Source organism: Myxocyprinus asiaticus, chromosome 10 (genome assembly GCF_019703515.2).
Source record: "Myxocyprinus asiaticus isolate MX2 ecotype Aquarium Trade chromosome 10, UBuf_Myxa_2, whole genome shotgun sequence".
In the NCBI taxonomy this organism is placed as follows: Eukaryota; Metazoa; Chordata; class Actinopteri; order Cypriniformes; family Catostomidae; genus Myxocyprinus; species Myxocyprinus asiaticus.
Genome location: NC_059353.1, coordinates 42,315,338 through 42,336,609, shown reverse-complemented (window position 1 = coordinate 42,336,609; position 21,272 = coordinate 42,315,338). Strand labels below are relative to the sequence as shown.

Sequence of the window (21,272 nt, the reverse complement as noted above, 5' to 3'; positions counted from 1 at the left end):
ACTCTGATTTACTTCTCTTTGTCTTAATTCATGTGCCAGCATTTTTGCACAAGTTCCCCATTTGTTTCTTGTATCTTGAATGTGTTATACTTCTTAATCAGACGAGAAGACCCAGGCTGTAACAACACATGTCACAGAAGTTGTTTCTCCTACAGAAGGTATACAAAGGAAGGCTTGAAGAACTCTATTAAGATTTGGTGCTGTTACGCTTTAGTCCTTATTACATTTTGTGATAATGTGCTTTGTGTTTCTGACTTTAAATGTTCATTGTCTCTTTCTTGATTGTGACTATGGCTTACTTCTCTTTAAAGAGCCAGCATTAGTGAAGGAACATGAACCTGAGGCACCAAAGCCAACTGTGGCTCCAGCTGAACTGAAAATCTTGCCTCCTTCAAAAGGTATTCAAAGTCTGATTGGAAGAACTGTTTTCTGGTCTTATGTGTGTTTGTTTGCCATGTAAATGTATCTTCTTTTGTGGTCATCTTTAAATGTTCTTTGTCCAGTTTAATACTAACAACCTATTCCATGTGTGTTTTTGGATTACTGGTTGTGACTATTGCAATGTTTTATTTAAAGAAGCAACTGTTGAAAAGAAACCAGTACCTGAGGCACCAAAGCCAACTTTGTCTTCAGTTGAACAGAAAATCTTACCTCCTTCAAAAGGTACACAATATAGCCTGACTAGAAGAACTTTTTTTCTGGTCTATTTGACTGTCTTTGGTATGATGTGTGTTTGTTTACTTTGTATCTTCTTTTGTGGTCATATTTAAATGTCCTTTGTCCAGCCAAATAGCAACTTATTCCATGTGTTTTTATTATTTTTTGGTTGTGATTATGGCGTTGTTTTATTTAAAGAGCCAGCTGTTGAAAGGAAACCATCTCCTGAGGCTCCAAAGCCAACTGTGGCTCCAGTTGAACAGAAAATATTGTCTCCTTCAAAAGGTACTCAAAGCAAATCTGAGAAAACTTTGTCCTGGTCTACAGTCTTCACTATAGTGTGATTGTTTGTCCTGTAAATGTATCTTATTTTGTTTCCATCTTTAAATGTTCACTGTCCTGTCCAATACAAACTAATTCCTTTTTTTGTCTCTGTTATTTTTGGTTGTGACTATGGTATTATTTTATTTAAAGAGCCAACTGTTGAAAGGAAACCATCTCCTGAGGCTCCAAAGCCAACTGTGGCTCCAGTTGAACAGAAAATATTGTCTCCTTCAAAAGGTACTCAAAGCAAATCTGAGAAAACCTTGTCCTGGTCTACAGTCTTCATTATAGTGTGATTGTTTGTCCTGTAAATGTATCTTATTTTGTTTCCATCTTTAAATGTTCACTGTCCTGTCCAATAGCAACTAATTCCTTATTTGTCTCTGTTATTTTTGGTTGTGACTATGGTATTATTTTATTTAAAGAGCCAACTGTTGAAAGGAAACCATCTCCTGAGGCTCCAAAGCCAACTGTGGCTCCAGTTGAACAGAAAATATTGTCTCCTTCAAAAGGTACTCAAAGCAAATCTGAGAAAACCTTGTCCTGGTCTACAGTCTTCACTATAGTGTGATTGTTTGTCCTGTAAATGTATCTTATTTTGTTTCCATCTTTAAGTGTTCACTGTCCTGTCCAATAGCAACTAATTCCTTTTTTGTCTCTGTTATTTTTGGTTGTGACTATGGTATTATTTTATTTAAAGAGCCAACTGTTGAAAGGAAACCATCTCCTGAGGCACTAAAACCAACAGCAATTCCACTTGAACAAAAAGTCTCTCCTCCTACAGGTAGATTGTGTGTTTTTATTTTTAGTCTTGTGTGTCCATTTTTTTTTTTTTTTTTGTTACTGTTGCCCTGATTTGTATGGATTTGTGGCATTTTCATCCTGCCTTATAGTTAAAAAAAAAAAAAAAAAAAAATATTTTTAATAATTTCATGTCCTTATGTAATTAAATGTTTATCTTAAATTTTGTACTAACTACTTTTGGCAATGTTATGTTTCTTAATAATTTTTTATGTATGTAAGGTCTCTGCTTTTATATTCTGTTTCATTTAAACATATGGCTTAGGTTAATATGTTACACTTGCACATTCATAATGGAAAAATAATTTTATGCAAACATGAATATGAGCCTCTATTAACTTCTTATTCTTATTAACCAAATTTCACTCATGTTTGTGTGTTGGCATCTGTTTAATCTGAAATGATCTCTGAAACAGATACTGACAAAGGCCCTGTGGCAGCTCCTGGACCTGCTCCAAAAGGTATGTTACTACTGTGTTACTTGTAGGCCACAAATTAATCCTCCAAGGTTTAATTATGAAACATATGCAAATCAATGTTATTTTATTGAAGAATTAACTTTTTCTGAGTTGTACTTGTGTGTCTGCTTGTTGTTCTGTTTGTTTTGTTGTTCCCATTTTTAATTGTTGGTTTTTCTTAAATTTCAAAAATTCTTTCATTTATTTGAAACACAAATGCAGTTCTTTGCAGTTTGGTTCAATACTATTTATTAGGGTTGGGGTTAATTACAACTGAATTCAACCACTTTACATTATGATGATTATTGCCCAACCTTTCTGTGATATATGTGTACAACTGTCTTATGTCATGCTGATTGTACTGTCCATGTTATGTGATATTGTGACATTTATTGCCTCAGAAACAACTAGCACTACACAAGCACTTCTTAAACAAAAGAGAAAAATTAACATCAAGGAAGAGGAAAAATGTGAAATCCCATCCCTTAAGAAAGTAACTATAAGGACGGTAGACCATCAGGAGGATCTTGAAGCTATTTCGCTCATGAAAGTCAACAAGATTCAGAAAGAAGGACTACCAACAGAAGTGGGACCACTTCTCCAGAAGATTGAGAAGGCTGAAATAGTTGAAGAGGAGATGGTGTACTCAGAGGCTGTCACTGAAGTCAAAATGACCAGCAGTTATGAAGTCACAGAAGATACTTTGTCATATGAAACAGCTACAAAAACAGAGAGAACATCCAAGGGGGCAGGAAAAAAGACAGAAGAATACAAAGATGTGAAGAGGAAAAAAGAGATTACTCCTGAAATAGGAGGGGAAAAAGTAGAAAATAAGGGTGAAAGAAGAACTAGGACTCCAATAGAAGAGGAAGCTAAGGTACCTGAGATATCTAAGTCAACTTTAAAAGAATCAACCAAGTTAGTATCAGCTGAGAAAGAACAGGAAACTGTAAAATTGAAACCAGTTGAGAAATCGAATCAAACTGTTGTCTGTCCACGTAAAGACAGCAGCAAAGACAACAGGAGCAAAGATAGTATTGATTTTCAGAAATCTGAAATATCTGTAAAGGATGAGCCTGTTTCAATAAAGGAAATAAAAGTGACACCCCCAGACAGAAAAGCTGAAGAATCCATAATGACGAAAAGTCTGGATGCAGAGGCTAAAGATGAAACCTCCAAAGACTCTGATACATTTCTAAAGAAAGCAAAGAGAATTTTACCACAGGATGAGGAGTCAGAAAATGTTAGACTGAAACCATTTTCTAAAGAATCTCATGCTAATGTAGCTGCAGAAAAGGTTCCTAAAGACTTTAAAGGCCAAGAGAGACCGGAAACACGTGAGATCTTAACAGAACCTCACATTCAGGTAAAGGGACCAGAAAAAAGTGAAAAAACATATGAAAAGCCTGAAGATATCAAGAAGCCTTCTCCTACTTCAGCAAAGACAACAGAGGACAGTAAAAAGGAAGAACAGAATGCACTAATGAAAAAACTTGGAAATATTCCAAAGGATGAAGCAAAAAAGGAAGAGGTATTATTAAAACCCACAGAAGTTAAAAAAATTACAGAGAAAACTCCCTCACCGAAGGTGGATAAACCCAGTCCCCCCATCACACCATTGGCTAAAATTAAAAAGAGTCCAAAAGAGGAAGAAATGTCAAAAAAGGTTGGTCCTCTACCAAAGAAAATAGAGGGAAAACAGGAAACATCACTGAAACCTGTAGAACCTGAAAAGCTGAAAAAGACTCCTTCACCAAAAGCTGAGATTACAAAACCTAAATCAGCAGAGTCCATTCCAGTGGGAAAAAAATCTAGTGCAAAATCACCCAAGACATTTTCACCCAAGGATTCATTTGAGTCGGTTACTCTGAAAAAGGTCTCACCCAAAGAAGAGAAGACTACCCAGGAACCCCCTTTGAAAACTAGTAAAGAAAAAGTGCCAGTGATGAAAGAGATGTCTCCTAGTGTTCTTCATTTACATAAGATCCCTACACATCAAGAGGAAGAGGTGTGTGAACTGGAGCATGAGGTGATGGATGATGATGAAGAAGAAACTTGGGGATGGGAACTTGCTCCTCGAGACAGTTGTGGATCTGAAAACTTTGATGATGTCCTTGAGGATGGGGCTGTTGAAACCCCAGGAATGGGTGACAAGAAAGGTGAGATGGTGGCACTAAAAGCTCACCATTGGTATCTCGTGGCTCCCTAAAAAATACTTTGTTCCAAATAATATCCTCTCGACTGAACCTCCATTATTAACATGTGTCTTATTGTTTCAAGTGTGTAGTAAGTAGTCTTTCATGTTGTTTGTCTTTCCATCTTTACCCATTCCTACCAAAACCCTCTTGATAAAATGTCTTGTGTTTGTGTCCTGTTCTGTCATTTTGTCATTATGTAACTGTTTATCTCATTCATTTGCCTTGGGGTGTGTTTTTCAAACTTGTTTAATTGTCTCATTAATCCACTCAGCATAATAATGTTTTTTTTTTTTTTCATATTTTCCTCTCTTTAAATAACGTTGTGTATGTAGTATACCATATATCCCCAAGTTTAAGTCCTCAAGTTGCCATTTTAAGTGTTTTCTTACTAGTTTACAACAATATTTTAAACAGACGGAAAGCCCAAGGAGGAGCCAGCTGCAGGCAGAGGCAGAGGACTAAAACGTAAGTTCTTAATATACATTTATCGTGTTTTAGGGTATTTGTTATTTTTTGTATGAAATACACCTGAACATGGTTTTCTTATATTGTAGCAAGACAAACCCCTTCACCTGGTGATGGTGGAAGGGGTAGAGGAAAACCTGGTGGTGGAGGTGACAAACCTCCAGGAGAATCACCTTTTGGTTTCCAGCTTAAAGCTGTCCCCTTGAAGTTTGTGAAGGAGCTCCAGGACATTGTGTTGCAGGAGGCTGAGTCTATTGGTTCCTCTGCTGTTTTTGAGTGCCAGATCTCTCCATCTACTGCTATCACCACCTGGATGAAAGATGGAAGCAATCTAAGGGAGAGTCCAAAGCACAAATTCACATCCGATGGCAAAGATCGCAAACTGCAGATCATTGATGTTCAGCTTTCTGACACTGGAGATTACACATGTGTTGCAAAGCTTGGCAACAAAGAGAAGACCTCAACAGCAAAACTTGTGGTCGAAGGTATTTCCAATTATTTATTGACTGCCTATAATGTGACATTATATAGGGGAAGAAAAACTCAATATTAGGGATGCACCGATTCGATACCTGGATCGATATCGGCTCCGATACTGAAGCTTTTAGACGGATTGGATATCAGTCCAACGTGCCAGATCCAAATCTGATGCTGTGTGTTAGTCATGTTCGTTACTGTCAAACTCCGCAAATGACATAAAAGAACCATAAAACACCATTAAAGCAGTTCATATGACTCCTGTGCATATTATTCAACACCACTTCAAGACGTGCGATAGCTCTGTGAATCACAAAAGGATTTGTTTAATAAGTAAATATATAATATGCGCAGCACCAGCGCGTTAGTGAATGGTGCTGCTCTGTTGACACAAACTCACGCACAGGCTAGTGACGCACTCGTGGCTATTTTTAGCCTTCACAGCTGTGCGCAATATTTGTGCGCTACTCAAGAACAGCGTCTCAGATGTAGATGCTCAATAGTTCGGTTCACTAATAATATGCATTTAGAAACGGCACCGGAGGTGCATTTTACCAGAATTTGAATAAGAAGCGAATTAAACTACTGTGAACTTGCCTACAAACAGACACATACAGGACTTCCTGGAGAGTTTAGAATGTCAAAATAAAAGCGTGAGGGTTTAAAAAGTGCACGATTTAAATATATTAACTGTTGTATTTAAAATTAAAATTATAATATAAATAATAATAATATTAATAACAACTTATTATTATTATTATTATTATTATTATTATTATTATTATTATTATTGTCATCATTAGTATTTGTTTACAATTTATAACAATATTTAAGTTGAATGGGTTCCAAAAAATAACTGTGTGAATGAAAAGTGAACTGATGTCTTACAACTAAATTAAACAAAAAAGAGATCTGAATCTTTTAAAGTCCAGATGCATGTTGAAACATAAAAAAAAATAAAAAAATAAAACACTGGTTTCTTTTCTACTGATGACTTATACTGGAATTACTGTTAATGTTGCTGCTACATTATCCAGTATACTAGTTAATAATAAAGTGTAATAAGCTATACATTTATATTGAAATAGTTTCAAGTTTCAAGTTTTATTGGTCACATACATAACCATACACAGTACTACATGTAGTGAAATTCTTAGTACGACTTTTCTCCCCACAGTTTACGATAATATATATATATATATATATATATAGAAGTAAAAAAAAAAAAACATCTAAAAATTTATTATGATTTTTATTATGGGAATATATGCAACACAATAAAATAGGAGAAAGAAGAAATTTGTTTTTTTAACTTCTATATATATATATTATTGTAAACTGTCATAATCATCATATTAATGTGTAGTTAGAGGTTTGTGTTTCTTTACATATTAAAAGTACTCCCAATTAGTTCCACACAATAATCGGTGGCATCGGTGCATCCCTACTCAATATCTTAATAGTCTTATATAATAATATATGTATATAAATAATAAATATGTAAGCAAAATAAATGTTCATATTAATGTTGGTATGATAATATTAATGTATGATTCCTAACATATTTCTTTTGTCATCTGAATCAGAATTACCTGTTAAATTCACAAAGACTTTGGAAGAGGAGAACTCTGCATTCAAGGGACAGCCAATGTACTTGACCTGTGAGTTGAGCAAGGACAAGGATGTGGTCTGGAAGAAGAATGGAAAAGAGCTCGAGCAAATTGCTGGCAAAATTCAAATCAATGTTATTGGACTGCAGCGTGCCGTGACTATCCAGGATGCAAATGATGATGATGCCGGTGTTTACACTTGCGAGTGTGAAAACATCAAAACTGAAACTAATGTCAAGATTATTGGTATGAATATGATTTTTGATATTAATCTATCTATCTATCTATATTATTATTATTATTACTTTATGTATTCCCTTATATTTACAATACTTACAGTATATACATATCCTATATACATTTATATTCACTATATATATATATGACTTAAATTGTAATATATCAAGTCTTTTACACTGTTCTGTTATTTTGTACATCTTTTATTCATTGCACTATATTGCCATTCTAGCTCATTTGTCATCCTACCTCATTGCCAACTGCATTTTACCATAGATAACGTCATGGTTACTTTCGTAACCTCCATTCCCTGATGGAGGGAATGAGACGTTGTGTCGATGTAGTGACACTAGGGGTCACTCCTGGGAGCCCCAAACACCTCTGCTTTTTTTAAAAAAGGCCAATGAGAATTGGCGAGTGAAATTTGCACGCCACTCCCCCGGACATACGGGTATAAAAGGAGCTGGTATGCAACCACTCATTCAGGTGTTGTGCTGAGGAACCGAGACCAGGTCCCGGCCATTTCAGCGGGTAGATCAGCATTGTGGCAAGAGGGACACAACGTCTCGTTCCCTCCATCAGGGAACGGAGGTTACGAAAGTAACCATGATGTTCCCTATCTGTCACTCACTCGACGTTGTGTCAATGTAGTGACACTAGGGGTCCCTATACAAAACGCCACAACTATCTGAACTGTGTTACGTGAACTGGCGGTGTGTGACAGGCAGACCGCTGTGTGCCTCGTAGTCAGCACTCCAGGCCGTTACGTAACCTCCCCCTACGCTCTTATGAGCGTCGAATGGTCCTACAGGGACAAGTCGACTGCCCAACAATAGGGACAGGCTAGCCCAGCCGAGGCCTCTTTTCCTCTCTTTTCTCCCCAAACAGTGTTGAATTTGTTAACCGACTGGGAGCCATAAGTGTCTACGTAGGGGGGTGTCCCTCCCAAGGGGAAGACACCACGGAGACCACACCCCAGCCAAAAAGAGTCTTGTCGGAAGTATGTCATGTGGAGAGGTCCCATGGTAGGTCCTACCCAAAGGGGGAGGAGTTTCTACAGTGCATGGCGACTGGGGGCAGAGGGGTCCCTGCCCAAGGAAGACGCAGCTTACCGACAGGGAAACGATTTTGCGGAAGATATCACATGGGGTCACCTTGGGGGAACCAGCACATGTGGAGCACCATACCTGCCAAAATGGGATGGTGGACGGTGGTTGTGACGACGGCCGTGCGCACCGGACATGTGACCCAGGAGACGAGGAAACCATTCTTTTGTCAGGCTTTTGGGTGCCGCAGCCTCCTGGGCATGCGGCGACAAAAGATTCTCCTCCTGGCCCTCCACCAGGGGATGGAGTGGTCTGTCGACCAGCTCCAGAGAAGCGGGTCTCCTCGCCCCTGGGTCGCCCATCTCGGGGAGGCTTTGAAGCCTTCCTCAGGTTCTTAGTGGCAAGCTGCGAGATGGGTGGTGTCTACTTCCTGCGGAGGGCTCCATGCCGGAGTTGGACCATGGGGGCAGGCTGCGGCGGAGCCGGTGTTGTTGCTGCAGGAGGACAGACTTGGCGACGAGCTGACAGGGTGCAGGGTCTTAAGCCGCGCCAGGACAGGATATGTTGTAAGGCCTCCTTCTTCACCGCTGAGAACTGCTGGGCAATATCCTGGACGCCATCGCTAAACAGGCCAACCTGGGAAATGGGGGCATCAAGGAACCGTGCCTTGTCCGCCTCTCCTGTCTCGACCAAGTTGAGCCAAAGGTGGCGCTCCTGGACCACCAGGGTGGACATTGCCTGCCCGAGAGACCGTGCCGTGACCTTCGTCGCCAGGAGAGCGAGGTCGGTTGCCAAGGGCAGTTCCTGCATCAATCCCTGGTCAGTACTACCCTCGTGCAGTTCTTTTAGCACCTTGGCTTGGTGTACTTACAGGAGAGCCATGGTGTGCAGGGTGGAGGTGGCATGTCCAGCGGCACTGCAGGCCACAGTCATCAGGGACAACATAAACCTACAGGCTCTGGACGGGAGCTTCGGGCGCCCGCACCAGGTGGCGGCACTCTGTGGACACAAGTGCACCGCGAGCACCTTATCCACCTGGGGGATCACCAAATACCCCCTGGCTGCTCCACCATCGAGGGTAGTGAGAGCGGGGGAGCTGAAAGACCGGGACTGGGCAGTAAAAGGTGCCTCACACGAACTTGTCAGCTCCTCATGCACTTCCGGAAAGAAAGGGACCCTGAGCCTAGCAACCAATCGTCGAACCACGAGGGTTCAGGGGAGAGTGGAGGGTTCCAATCTAGCCCAACGCTCGCGGCCACCCGGGAAAGCATGTCTGTCATTTCCGTATCGGTGTGAGACTGGGTGACCGTTCCCGAAGGAGAAGGCCCAGCCGAAGCCTCTGCGTCAGACTGGACGAGCCTGCTCCCCGATGCTGCGCTCGATAACTCGTCGTCTTCCCGAGCTCCAAACGAGAAGTCGAACCTGCGCTGAGACGAGCCGGCGGTCTCGTGCGAGAGCCCGATCAGGGCAAGCGAGCATGCTGGGGAATGGGAGATCCGTGGGGGGATACCCGGCGGAGGTGGTCCCATTGATGTCCCCAAATCTCCCCCAGTGCTAACCGATGCGGCCTCAAACCCGTAGGTAGAAGGACCGTTGCGGGGAGCCGTGACAGCAACGTTGCCATGGTCATTTTCTCGCAATGAGGACATGACTCATCCACGAACGATGTCTCCACATGGGCAGTGCCCAGACACTTAAGACAGCGATCGTGACCGTCATAACGACCGCATCCAGGAATAACACACAAACGGAAAGGCATCTTTAAAAAGACATTCCGTGTGTGCTGCTCTTTTTGTAAATGAAAATATACTCTTTTAGAATATACTCTCTTATTTTCGCTCTGCAAACGCGCCCAGGGGCGTTCTCTGCACTCCACGGGTGCAGAGGGGGAGAAGCAGCTGAAATGCGCCATAAATCCAGCAGTTTTGAGGTGCGTCTTTGGAGGGAATTGAATTCAGTGCACTGAATACAACCGCTCGGCTCCGAAGAGAAAATCTGAATGAGTGGTTGCATACCAGCTCCTTTTATACCTGTATGTCCGAGGGAGTGGCATGCAAATTCCACTCGTCAATTCTCATTGGCCTTTTTTCAAAAAAGCAGAGGTGTTTGGGGCTCCCAAGTGTGACCCCTAGTGTCACTACATCGACACAACTTCGAGTGAGTGACAGATAGGGAACCATAGTTATTTGATACGTATGTCACTATTTGCACTTCTGGTTAGATACTGTATTTGTTTGACTGTGTACTTGTACTCTGCACAATGACAATAAGTTATCTAATCTAATTTTCTCCAAATCTTCATGACAGGTTTTTCTACATGTTGTGAATTAAGATTTATCGTGAATTCATCCATGCTTGTATTCTACAGAAATCATCAGGGATTGGTTGACAAAACCTTTGCGGGATCAGCACATTAAACCCAAGGCCACTGCTACGTTCAAGGGTGAGCTCTTCAAGGACACCCCCAACTGGAAGTGGTACAAGGGGAGCGAGGAAATTCCTAATGAGCCTACAAATAAAACTGAGGTGAAGAAGGAGGGTAAAGAGGTCACTCTTACTATTAAAAATGCCCAGCCTGATGATATTGGCGAGTATGCAGTGGAGGTGGAAGGCCGCAGATACGCAGCAAAACTAACACTTGGAGGTGTGTAAAACAAACTACCGATGATTGCTGATTCCTGCTTATATTGCCATCTGGCCATGTTGTGTATAAACCTTTGGTCTTTTTCAGAACGTGAAGCAGAGATTTTGAAGCCTCTTGCTAGTGTGGAGGTGGTTGAGAAAAAGGATGCCAGCTTTGACTGTGAAATTTCAGAGGATGATGTGGTTGGAGAATGGAAACTTAGAGGACAGGTTCTGACAAGAACACCGGTAAAACCCTATACAAAATTTATAACATCTGTATTGCCAGCTCACTAGCATTCATGTTTGATACAATATTTTCTAGCAAAAGCTTCCCAGGTTACTCATAATTTTAAAAGGTTAAACAGCCAAGCTGCCAATTTGAAAACGTATTTAGCTAAACTACAAACAACTAATAAAATGTAGTAGTAAACTTCATTGAAGCTAATTTTTTTTATTAAGTATTGTGGTGATTTTAATTTTTGGGTGACAGCAATAAAGGAATAGTTCACCTAAAAATGAAAATTCTCTCATCATTTACCAACCCTCATGCCATCCCAGATGTGTATAACTTTCTTTCTTCTGCAGAACACAAATTAAGATTTTTAGAATACCTCAGATCTGTAGGTCCATACAATGCAAGTCAACAGGGTCCAACACTTTGAAACTTAAAAAGCTATAAAGGCAGCATAAAGGTAATCCATACGACTCCAATGGTTAAATCCATGTCTTCAGAAGCTATATTATAAGTGTGTTGTGGGTGAGAAACAGATAAATATTTAAGTCCTTTTTTTACTATAAATCTCTATTTTCAAACAGCCCTCCTAAGTGCTCTTCTCGCCTAAGTGTTGTTTTTGTCGATTTGCATTCTTCATGCATATCACCACCTACTGGGCAGGGAGGATAATTTATAGTAAAAATGGATTTAAATATTGATCTGTTTCTCACCCAAACCAATCATATTGCTTCTGAAGACATGGATTTAACAGCTGGAGTCATATGGATTACCTTTATGCAGCATTTCTGTGCTTTTTTAAGCTTCATAGTTCTGGACCCTGTTGACTTTGCATTGCATAGACCTACAGAGCTGTGATATTCTTCTAAAAATCTTTGTTTGTGTTCAGCAGAAAAAGAAATTAATTTGCATATGGAATGGCATGAGGGTGAGTAAATGATGAGATAATTTTCACTTTTTGGTGAACTATTTCTTTAAATTGAACATTCTAAATACTAATGCCTAATTTGTTTTAGCCGTTAGTAATGTCCCTGGTTTTAGTTAGTTACTCTCCAACAGTGGAGTATCTGTATTTTAGTTCTGTGTTGAGGCATGTGATGTATATAGTATTGTTCTGTGAATTAAATATCTGAAATGTTACCGTTTCATATCTGACGTTTTTTCTTCTGTTTATTTTATCATTTTTTCTTCTCTTTTCTTCTATTTTAGACATGTGACATCAGATCTGAGGGAACAAAGCGATTCCTTACTATCAAAAATGTTCAGCTTGACCAGGCTGGTGAAGTTACATACCAAGCTCTGAATGCTGTGACAAGTGCTATGCTCACAGTGAAAGGTAAGAAGACAATGGATGTCAAGAAATTGTGCAATTCAAATGTACAAATGCAGATGAGTGACAATAAGGACAATGTACATTTATACCTACTAGAGTTGGAAATGGGCTTCACAGTTCCATTGAAGGACGTTTCTGTGCATGAAAAGAAACAGGCGAAGTTTGAGTGCTCCATCACTAAGGATGTGCCTAAAGTGATTTGGTTTAAGGGTTCTGAGATTGTTACGCAAGGAAATAAGTACGAAATCATTGATGACGGAAAGAAACACATACTGATTATAAATAACTGTGACTTTGAGGATGAGGGGGAATACAGTATTGAGGCTTTGGGCAAATCATCAAAAGCAAAACTGATGGTAGAGGGTAAGTCTTGTTTATCGTCTAGGCTATCATTTAACCATTCTGGTCAAAATACTTTTTTGATAACCAAAATCTAACAAGTGTGTTTAGTAGTCTAACAAATTCATAAAACATGTAATAATACATAACAACAATAATACATACAGTATAAGAAAATGTACATAATAATAATAATAGCAAAAATACAAATAAATAATGTTCCAATAACATTCTAAAATTAATTGTCTAATAAATTAACTTAATTTTGTGTGGAGCTCGTTTTCCAAGTTTGTAGTATATATTTTTTGAATGCTCCATAGTCAGTTTGTAACTGAACAAATGTCACAGGTATGAGGCTGAACTTCACCTCAACATTAAAGGACCTAACTGTGAAGGAAGGTAAAACAGCTCTGTTTGAGCTTGAGCTTTCTCATGAGAATGTCTCTGTGACATGGTATAAAAATGAAATAAAAATACATCCGAGCAGAACTGTGTTTACCAGCGTGGTCGGAAGGAGACATACGCTAGAAATAAAGGAGGTTACTCTAGATGATACTTGCCTAATAAAAGCAGAGGCTAAAGGAGTATCCACAATGGCTAAGCTGCTGGTAGTAGGTAATTCTGCTTTAACTACATTTTTATTTAATCAATTGCACAGATTCTTGCTAGTGTCATTTTTTTGCACTACAATGAAAATCCTTGTTTATTCCCCTTTACACTTTAGCTTCTGAGTATGTTTTAACCAGCAACCTGTTTTTGCAGAGGGTGATGCATATTTCACTGTCAAGTTACAAGATTACACAGCAGTTGAGAAAGATGAGGTAACACTTGACTGCGAGCTGAGCAGAGATGTTCCTGTGAAGTGGTTCCACAATGAAATTGAAATTAAAGCCTCCAAGATGGTCACTATAAAAGCTGAGGGCAAACGAAGAATTCTTAATCTTAAGAAAGTTGAGAGCAAAGACAAAGGATTATATGTTTGTGACTGTGGAACAGACAAGACTTCAGCTACTATGAACATTGAAGGTCGGTAATTAAGGTTACATTTTTAAAATGCAAAAGTAGATACTTGTATTTTGCTTTGAATTATCCTAAACACCTGCCTGCAACCGTCCAGGTGTGTGAGTGGTGTTTACTTTGCTCAAAATAAAATGTATTTAATTCCAGCTCGTGACATCAAAGTGGTGCGACCCATATATGGTGTTGAGCTCTTTGATGGTGAGACAGCTCGTTTTGAAGTAGAAATCTCTGAAGATGATGTCCATGGCCAATGGAAACTGAAGGGCGAAATCTTATCTCCTTCACCTGTGAGCAAATTTGCATTAATAAATCCAGACATCAATTATACATCCTTTAACCAACTGAACTAATCTAAATATATTCTTCTTTTTGCCCTTACCTGATATGGTTTTGTTAACAGGATGTTGAGATAATTGAGGATGGTGCAAAACACACGTTAACTCTCTACAACTGCAAAGTCTCCCAAACAGGAGAGGTTGTCTATCAGGGAGCAAATGCTAAGTGTTCTGCAAATCTTAAAGTGAAAGGTACTTTTGTGTCATTTAAGTATATGTTTTTAAACTTTATAAATATTGAAAGTATTGAACTACTGAACTACTCCAATCTTTGTGATGTTTATTCATCTGTGTCTTAGATTTGCCCATTGCTTTTGTCACATCTTTGAGCGATGTTCAAGTCTATGAGAAAGATGACGCAAGATTTGAGATTGAATTGTCCAGAGTGGCAAAGTCCTTCCGTTGGCTGAAGGGATCTCAGGAGTTGAAGGCTGATGAAAAGTTTGAAATCCTCACCAAAGGAAAAAGACACACTCTAGTGGTCAAATCTGCAGCCTATGACGATGAGGCTAAGTACATGTTTGAGGCTGAGGACAAGAGAACATCTAGCAAACTTGTAATTCAGGGTAAAGAAAACAATCTTTGTGAAATTATGAGTCATAAGTAATACACAGCAAATCTTGAACCTTTTCTGATCTGCATTTATTGTTCCAATCAGGCATCCGTCTTGAGTTTGTCAGACCCATTAAAGATGTCACAGTTAAAGAGCGTGAGACAGCAGAGTTCAGCATCGAACTCTCTCATGAGAAGGTTCAAGTCACTTGGTACAAGAATGATGTACGCCTGCATCCAAGCAAAGTGGTGCACATGTCCGAGGATGGCAAGACCCATACACTGTCCTTCAAAGAGGTGTCCATCGATGACACGTCTCTCATTAAAGTTGAGGCCCTCGGGAAAACCTCTGAGGCAATGCTCACTGTACTTGGTGAGTGTTGAAAATGTTTCATGGACACTTTCATGCCCAGTACTGGTAAGTCATATGGTAAATACGTACAATGTGTGATCTTTGTAATCAACAGAGGGAGAAGCTTACTTCACCACTAAGCTGCAGGACTACACTGCTGTTGAGAAAGATGAGGTTATCCTGATGTGCGAAGTGAGCAAATCTTCTGCTCAGGCGAAATGGGTTAAAGACGGCAAGGAGATCACACCCTCTAAGAACATCCTCATCAAGGCTGATGGAAAGAAACGTATCCTGATTGTGAAGAAGGCAGAGAAGGCCAACATTGGCGAATATGTGTGTGACTGCGGCTCTGACAAAACAGCAGCTAGACTTAATATTGAAGGTATGTATCTCTTCTTTTATGTGAGTAGTATATCATGGGCTATAAACTGAAATCCAAAACTTTAACCTAGTGTCTACCCCTCTCCTGTTTTCCGCAGAGCGTGACATTAAGATTGTCCGTCCACTGTACAGTGTGGAGGTCACAGAAACAGAGTCTGCTCGCTTTGAGACAGAAATCTCTGAGGAGGATGTTCATGGTAACTGGAAACTCAAAGGAGAGGCTTTGCACCAGTCTGCTGTAAGGGTGTCTTTCAAATGCATTTTTTTCAGGCTTTTTGAAAAAATTATGCCACATGTTTAACTGCAAATTAAATGTGCTTGTTTTATACACTCAATAGGACTGTGAAATTAAGGAGGAAAGCACCAAGCACATGCTTATTCTTTACAATGTGCGCATGGACATGGCTGGTAGTGTGGACTTCAGTGCTGCTAATGCTAAATCTAGCGCTCAGCTCAGAGTTAAAGGTGAGAAGCGTAGCCAAAAATAAAAGCAAACTAATGATTTCTCATCATTGAACAAAATAGAGGTTCTAACCATGCAAAAAAAAATGTATTAGTATTTTTTTGCATTCAAGTATAACATATCTTGACATCTTTAAGATGTTTAATTATCTTAAAAAGCAAGGAAGCAATGGTATTAGGACTTGTTGTCAGAGAATATATCTTGAATTAAGTACATTTTTCCTATGACATTTTTATGAATCCAACAAAATTTTGTGAGGTTTGTGCTTAAAGGTGCTGTAAGATTATATATATTTTTTTTAAGAAATGACATGCAGAAAACACCCCACACCTGTCTCTGTAACAGGCCTAGGCTCTGTAAACAGCAGGGTAAAAGATGTCCACGGACGCATCCTTTGTTTAGCCAATCAGAAGATTTCTGCCTGTCAATCATTGTGCACTTTCACAGGGCAGCCCATATATGCTCATGTAAGTGCCGGTATGGTGTCCTGCTCCCGCAAAACACTCAGGGTCAGACTGTGAAATACTCAGGGGGACCCATCACCCTCCATCTGCTTAAACACAATGGTCTCTAGTTTGTTTGAGTTTGCGCATGTATCTTTAGTTTTCGGGCTTTGGAAAGAGGGGGCATGGCGAATTCAAAGGCTGTTCTGCTAGAAGCCCTAGAACAGCTAAAACTGCTTACAGCACCTTGAAAAAAAAAAAAAGAAAAAAGAATTGCCAATGGGATTAGAAAAATAAGTTTAATTCAAGCTATATTCTCTATCTTACACATTTTTTTTTCTCAAGAAAATGAGACATGTTTTAACAATGTTTAAGAATTTTTACTGGAAAATAAGACTAAAATATTGATTAAGAAAATTATTTTGTTATGTATATGATCAACATTATTCTCTGTTATCACTGTCTATTCATATTTAAGTACTTAAGCTTAAAAACAAAAACAAATGATTTAAATGTAGTTTGAGTGATTTCTTTGAGTGACAATCATGTTGAGTGACAGTAACAGATAACTTGGCATGAATTAGCCAGTAGCCAATCAAGAGTTAAGAGTTCAGGAGATTAGGAGTTATTTTAGAACCCCCATACCTTATCAGGAGTGGGTGGGGGTGATTGGTGGAGCTGAAATATGTCTCCTAGTCTATCCGACCACTTGCAGGACAAGGAATCTCAATATGCAAGTGATGCGGGGCAGTCTGTGATAAGCTGGACATCTGAAGTTGTCCTTCTGGTTTGAATCAAATTGTGGCCTAGTGATAGAGTAAAATGGCTACTTGTAGTAGAATTGTCTCTTGGTTTTATTAAGAATGGCTTTTTCTTCTTCTGAAGCACGCACAATTGGCCTTCTGCGACCTCTCCGGGATGTCACTGTTACTGCTGGAGAGACTGCCACCTTTGACTGTGAGCTCTCATATGAGGATATTCCTGTTGAATGGTTTGTTGGCTCAACAAAGATGGAGCCAAGTGACAGGGTAAGTCTATCTTTTATTAATTTGCTGTTCATGTGTGTGATCCGCAATTACATATTCAGTCCTTGATTTGTGCATCTTCAATTTAATTCTCTTTAGGTCTGAATTTTCAAGATTCCATTTTGATTTACATTATAGTTATGTCAAGTTATACAAGTTATGTATAGTTTTTCATTAACATTAAAAGATCTGTCAAAATGAATGCGTTAACACATTCAATTAATTAAATATGATTAACGTCATTTTTTTTTCACTGTTAAATAATTTATTAAATTAAATATTTTAATTGATTGAAACACAGACTATTAACTTTATAATATGTTTATTTTGTGCCTTTACTGTGAAACAAAAGTTTTTCAGCAAGGTTTTAAGATAAGACACTGGGCCATTCTGCCCTGCAGGCACCACCCTGGTTATTTTTAACTGCTTCAAGAGTGTTGTTGAAGTGATTGTGTGTCACGGTCATTTTGACATAAATATAGTTTATGGTAAAATATACTGTATGTTTCTATATTTCTAATGGCTGGCTCATAGACGCACTAAAATATGTTTCTAATACAATTATGTACCATTATATATTTATGAACATATGTTACTATTTTTAAATGGCTAAGATGGGTAACTAAGAAAAATGCATTTTGTAACAAAAATGCTAAAAGAATATTTGTTATAAAATAAAAAATATAAACTATGCCATACTGTTGTGTGCAGGTGGTCACCAGAGCAGAAGGTAGGCTGCATTCTCTGACTCTTAGAGATGTCAAAATGACAGAGGATGGGGAAGTGAAGCTTACTGCAAAGGACTTTGTGACCCAGGCCAAACTTACTGTGAACGGTATGACAAAAAACAAAAAACAAAGGGAACACTATACCATTGCATGTTTGTAGTATTTATACATGTCAATCTCCCAATCATATATGGTGTATATTATGCATATTGAGTGTTAGATATTGGTTTTGCTGTAGTTGTTAAGAGGGGCATATATAAATATTGCTTATAGTTTCATATTACTACATTACATGTCATAGAGCCACCAGTTGAGTTCACTAAGCCCTTGGAGGACCAGACTGTTGAGGAGGAAGCCACTGCCATTCTGGAGTGTGAATTGTCAAGGGAGAAGGCTGTTGTCAAGTGGTTCAGAGACGGACAGGAAATTCGTAAAACCAAGAAATATGAGATGGTGGCTGATGGACGCAAAAGAAAACTGATCATCAAGGACTGTAGCCTTGATGATTCCATGACATATACCTGTGATGCAAAGGAGTTCAAGACATCTGCTTTTCTAAATGTTGAACGTAAGTTTAGAGAAATTACAATAAGTAGGCCTAGAAGCTTAATGACCACATGATACCGCTTGACGACTGCAGTTTCCTGTCTTGTGTTACATATATCCTATTGAAACAGGAAGTTGATTTGGGACATATTGAAGGACTAATTTTTTATTTGAAAAGCCAATAGACTGTAGTGTATGTCACAGCCATGAACCACAATTTGATACTTGCAATTGCTAGTCAGAAGTAGTTGGTATCAGGGGAGGGACATTCTCTTTCTAGAGAGCATTTGATTTAATAAAATTAGTGAGTGCAGGATGAGTCAAAAAAAAATTTGGTCAATTTTCCCGAAAGAGAAAGATTGTACATTTTAAACTGCTTAAACAGCTTTATCAATTTTTAGTTGTACACAAGCATATTAGACAACTTAAAAGCCAACATACATTGACTACAAGCAACTAAACTCTTCAAATAAATAAATTCAACCAAAATAGATTATTACAATAAACAACACACTGCATTTGTGCAATGCATTTGTATTTATTTTTTCAGCTCCATTTGTTGAGTTCACAAAACCTCTTCATGATGTTGAGGTTAAGGAGAAGGAATCTGCAAAGTTTGAATGCGAAGTGTCCCGTGAAAGTGCCAAGGTATTTTCAATTCAAATGTTTTACCTCAACATAAATATGTGAGGACATAAATTAAGAGTGGATTGATTCATAATTATTTGTTTCCACAGGTCTGCTGGTTCAAAGATGGCACTGAGATAAGAAAGGGCAAGAAATATGAGATCATTTCTAAGGGATTACAGCGTATTCTCATTATCAGCAAGGCTGTCTTTGATGATGAGGCAGAATATGAATGTGACGCAAGGACTTCCAAATCCTCTGGCATGCTAACTGTTGTTGGTGAGTTTTGTTTCAGTAATTATTCTGCAGCCCTGCTGAAATAAAGACATTAATGACAATTAATTTTGCCTTGCAGAGGAGGAAGCTAGATTCACAAAGAACCTGGCCAATGTTGAGGGCACTGAAACAGACAGCATTAAGATGATTTGTGAGGTCTCCAAACCCAGTGCGGAGATTGCATGGTACAAGGGTGACCAGGAGCTAAATGAGGGTGGTAGATATGAGCATGTTGCAGATGGAAGAAAGAGAATTCTTATCATAAAGGACCTCCGTATGGATGATGCTGGGGAGTATCATTGCAAACTGCCTACATCAAAGACATCAGGAACTCTGAATATCAGTGGTAAGGCATAACTCGCTGTTGTAATAGGCCTTGTTCAGACAGGCAGCAGAAATAAAAAAAATTTGCCAGCAAAAGTGACTTCAGTCTGAGAAGAAAAAAATCAGATCTGTCCACTTATAACGTGCAGTTTGAATCTGATTTAAGAAAATAAAATTGATTTCCCATGCAGTGTGAACAAAGCCTCCAAAGTACTACAAGCACTTAATAATCCCACTAATAATTTAATTAATTGTTTTATTTATTTGATTAAAATCTGACTTTTTTAATGCTCTAGAATTGGCAGCTGAGTTCATTGCCAGGCCTCAAAGCCAAGAAGCTGTTGAGGGAGAAAAAGCTGAGTTTACTTGCTCAGTGTCTAAGGAAACATATGAAGTCAAATGGTTCAAAGGTGACAAAGAGCTTACAACTGATGATAAGTATCAAATTGTCATTGATGGCAAGAGAAGGGCGCTTATTGTCAAAAACTGTGAACTTAAAGATGAGGGTGCATTCACTGCCCACATTGGCTCAGTCAAGGCATCAGCAGACTTGATGGTGATTGGTAAGTTTTTTTGTTTTTTTTTGTTGTTTTTTTTCATATTTTTCAGTGAAGAGGTCTCTGAATGTTTGATTTTCAATTATAATACTGAGTTAGATGAAAAACGTGAACCTTTGTATTGTCCCATTAGAAAAACTGAGGATAATCACCCCAATCAAGGAAACCCAAGTAAAGGAAGGACAAGAGATTGTTCTTAACTGTGAGGTTAACTCTGAGGGAGCTAAAGCCAAATGGCTTAAGAACAACGAGACAATGTTTGAGAGCAGCAAGTTTGTCATGGCTCAGAGAGACACAGTGTTCTCTCTGAGGATCAAAGCTGCAGAGAAGTCCGATGAGGCCAGTTACACCATCACACTGACAAACCAACGTGGAGAACAGGCTAAGTGCTCTGCTAATGTTAGTGTACAAGGTAAGTCTTTATAATGTGTCACCTTATACCACGTGTGCATGTGTATTTTGTCAGCAGTAGAGTGCAACAGTGCCTGCCCAATTTTACAGCTGTCTGGTTCCAGTAATATTTTCCAAATTCATTTCTTCCATAGACTTTTAATAAAATCCTTCATAAAAGGGCCATGAACCAAACCAACCAGCATTGCGAATGATGTCAATGAATAAAAAAATGATGGTAATATATAAAACTATTGATTTTAGGTTGTTGTATATAAGTATTGAAACAATATATTTTAAGTTTATTGCAAAATATCCCAATATGTACAAATATATAAGTAGTTTAAGGTTGAAGGGAAACTGACTCAATTATGTCATTATGTCATGGGAGCACGCGGTCGCTCCGAGGCACGTTTCGCGGGTTTAGATGGGTGGATCTTTCTCTGCTGTA

General features: G+C 38.9%; 1 protein-coding gene across 1 annotated transcript in view; it reads left to right on the top strand.

The window, feature by feature from the left end:
- ttn.1 (titin, tandem duplicate 1) overlaps positions 1-21,272 on the top strand; it is a 157,021-nt gene that overhangs the window by 46,740 nt on the left and 89,009 nt on the right. Inside the window, 31 exon segments of the mRNA XM_051709103.1 lie at positions 102-158; positions 856-942; positions 1,132-1,218; positions 1,407-1,493; positions 1,682-1,765; positions 2,199-2,243; positions 2,642-4,399; positions 4,853-4,903; positions 4,993-5,388; positions 6,967-7,236; positions 10,642-10,917; positions 11,005-11,144; positions 12,340-12,466; positions 12,560-12,826; positions 13,151-13,417; positions 13,565-13,828; positions 13,970-14,109; positions 14,223-14,349; positions 14,457-14,723; positions 14,816-15,082; positions 15,177-15,443; positions 15,541-15,680; positions 15,781-15,907; positions 17,234-17,376; positions 18,085-18,208; positions 18,403-18,669; positions 19,198-19,295; positions 19,385-19,553; positions 19,630-19,896; positions 20,171-20,437; positions 20,565-20,843. Coding sequence (XP_051565063.1) covers positions 102-158; positions 856-942; positions 1,132-1,218; positions 1,407-1,493; positions 1,682-1,765; positions 2,199-2,243; positions 2,642-4,399; positions 4,853-4,903; positions 4,993-5,388; positions 6,967-7,236; positions 10,642-10,917; positions 11,005-11,144; positions 12,340-12,466; positions 12,560-12,826; positions 13,151-13,417; positions 13,565-13,828; positions 13,970-14,109; positions 14,223-14,349; positions 14,457-14,723; positions 14,816-15,082; positions 15,177-15,443; positions 15,541-15,680; positions 15,781-15,907; positions 17,234-17,376; positions 18,085-18,208; positions 18,403-18,669; positions 19,198-19,295; positions 19,385-19,553; positions 19,630-19,896; positions 20,171-20,437; positions 20,565-20,843 — 7,212 coding nt within the window.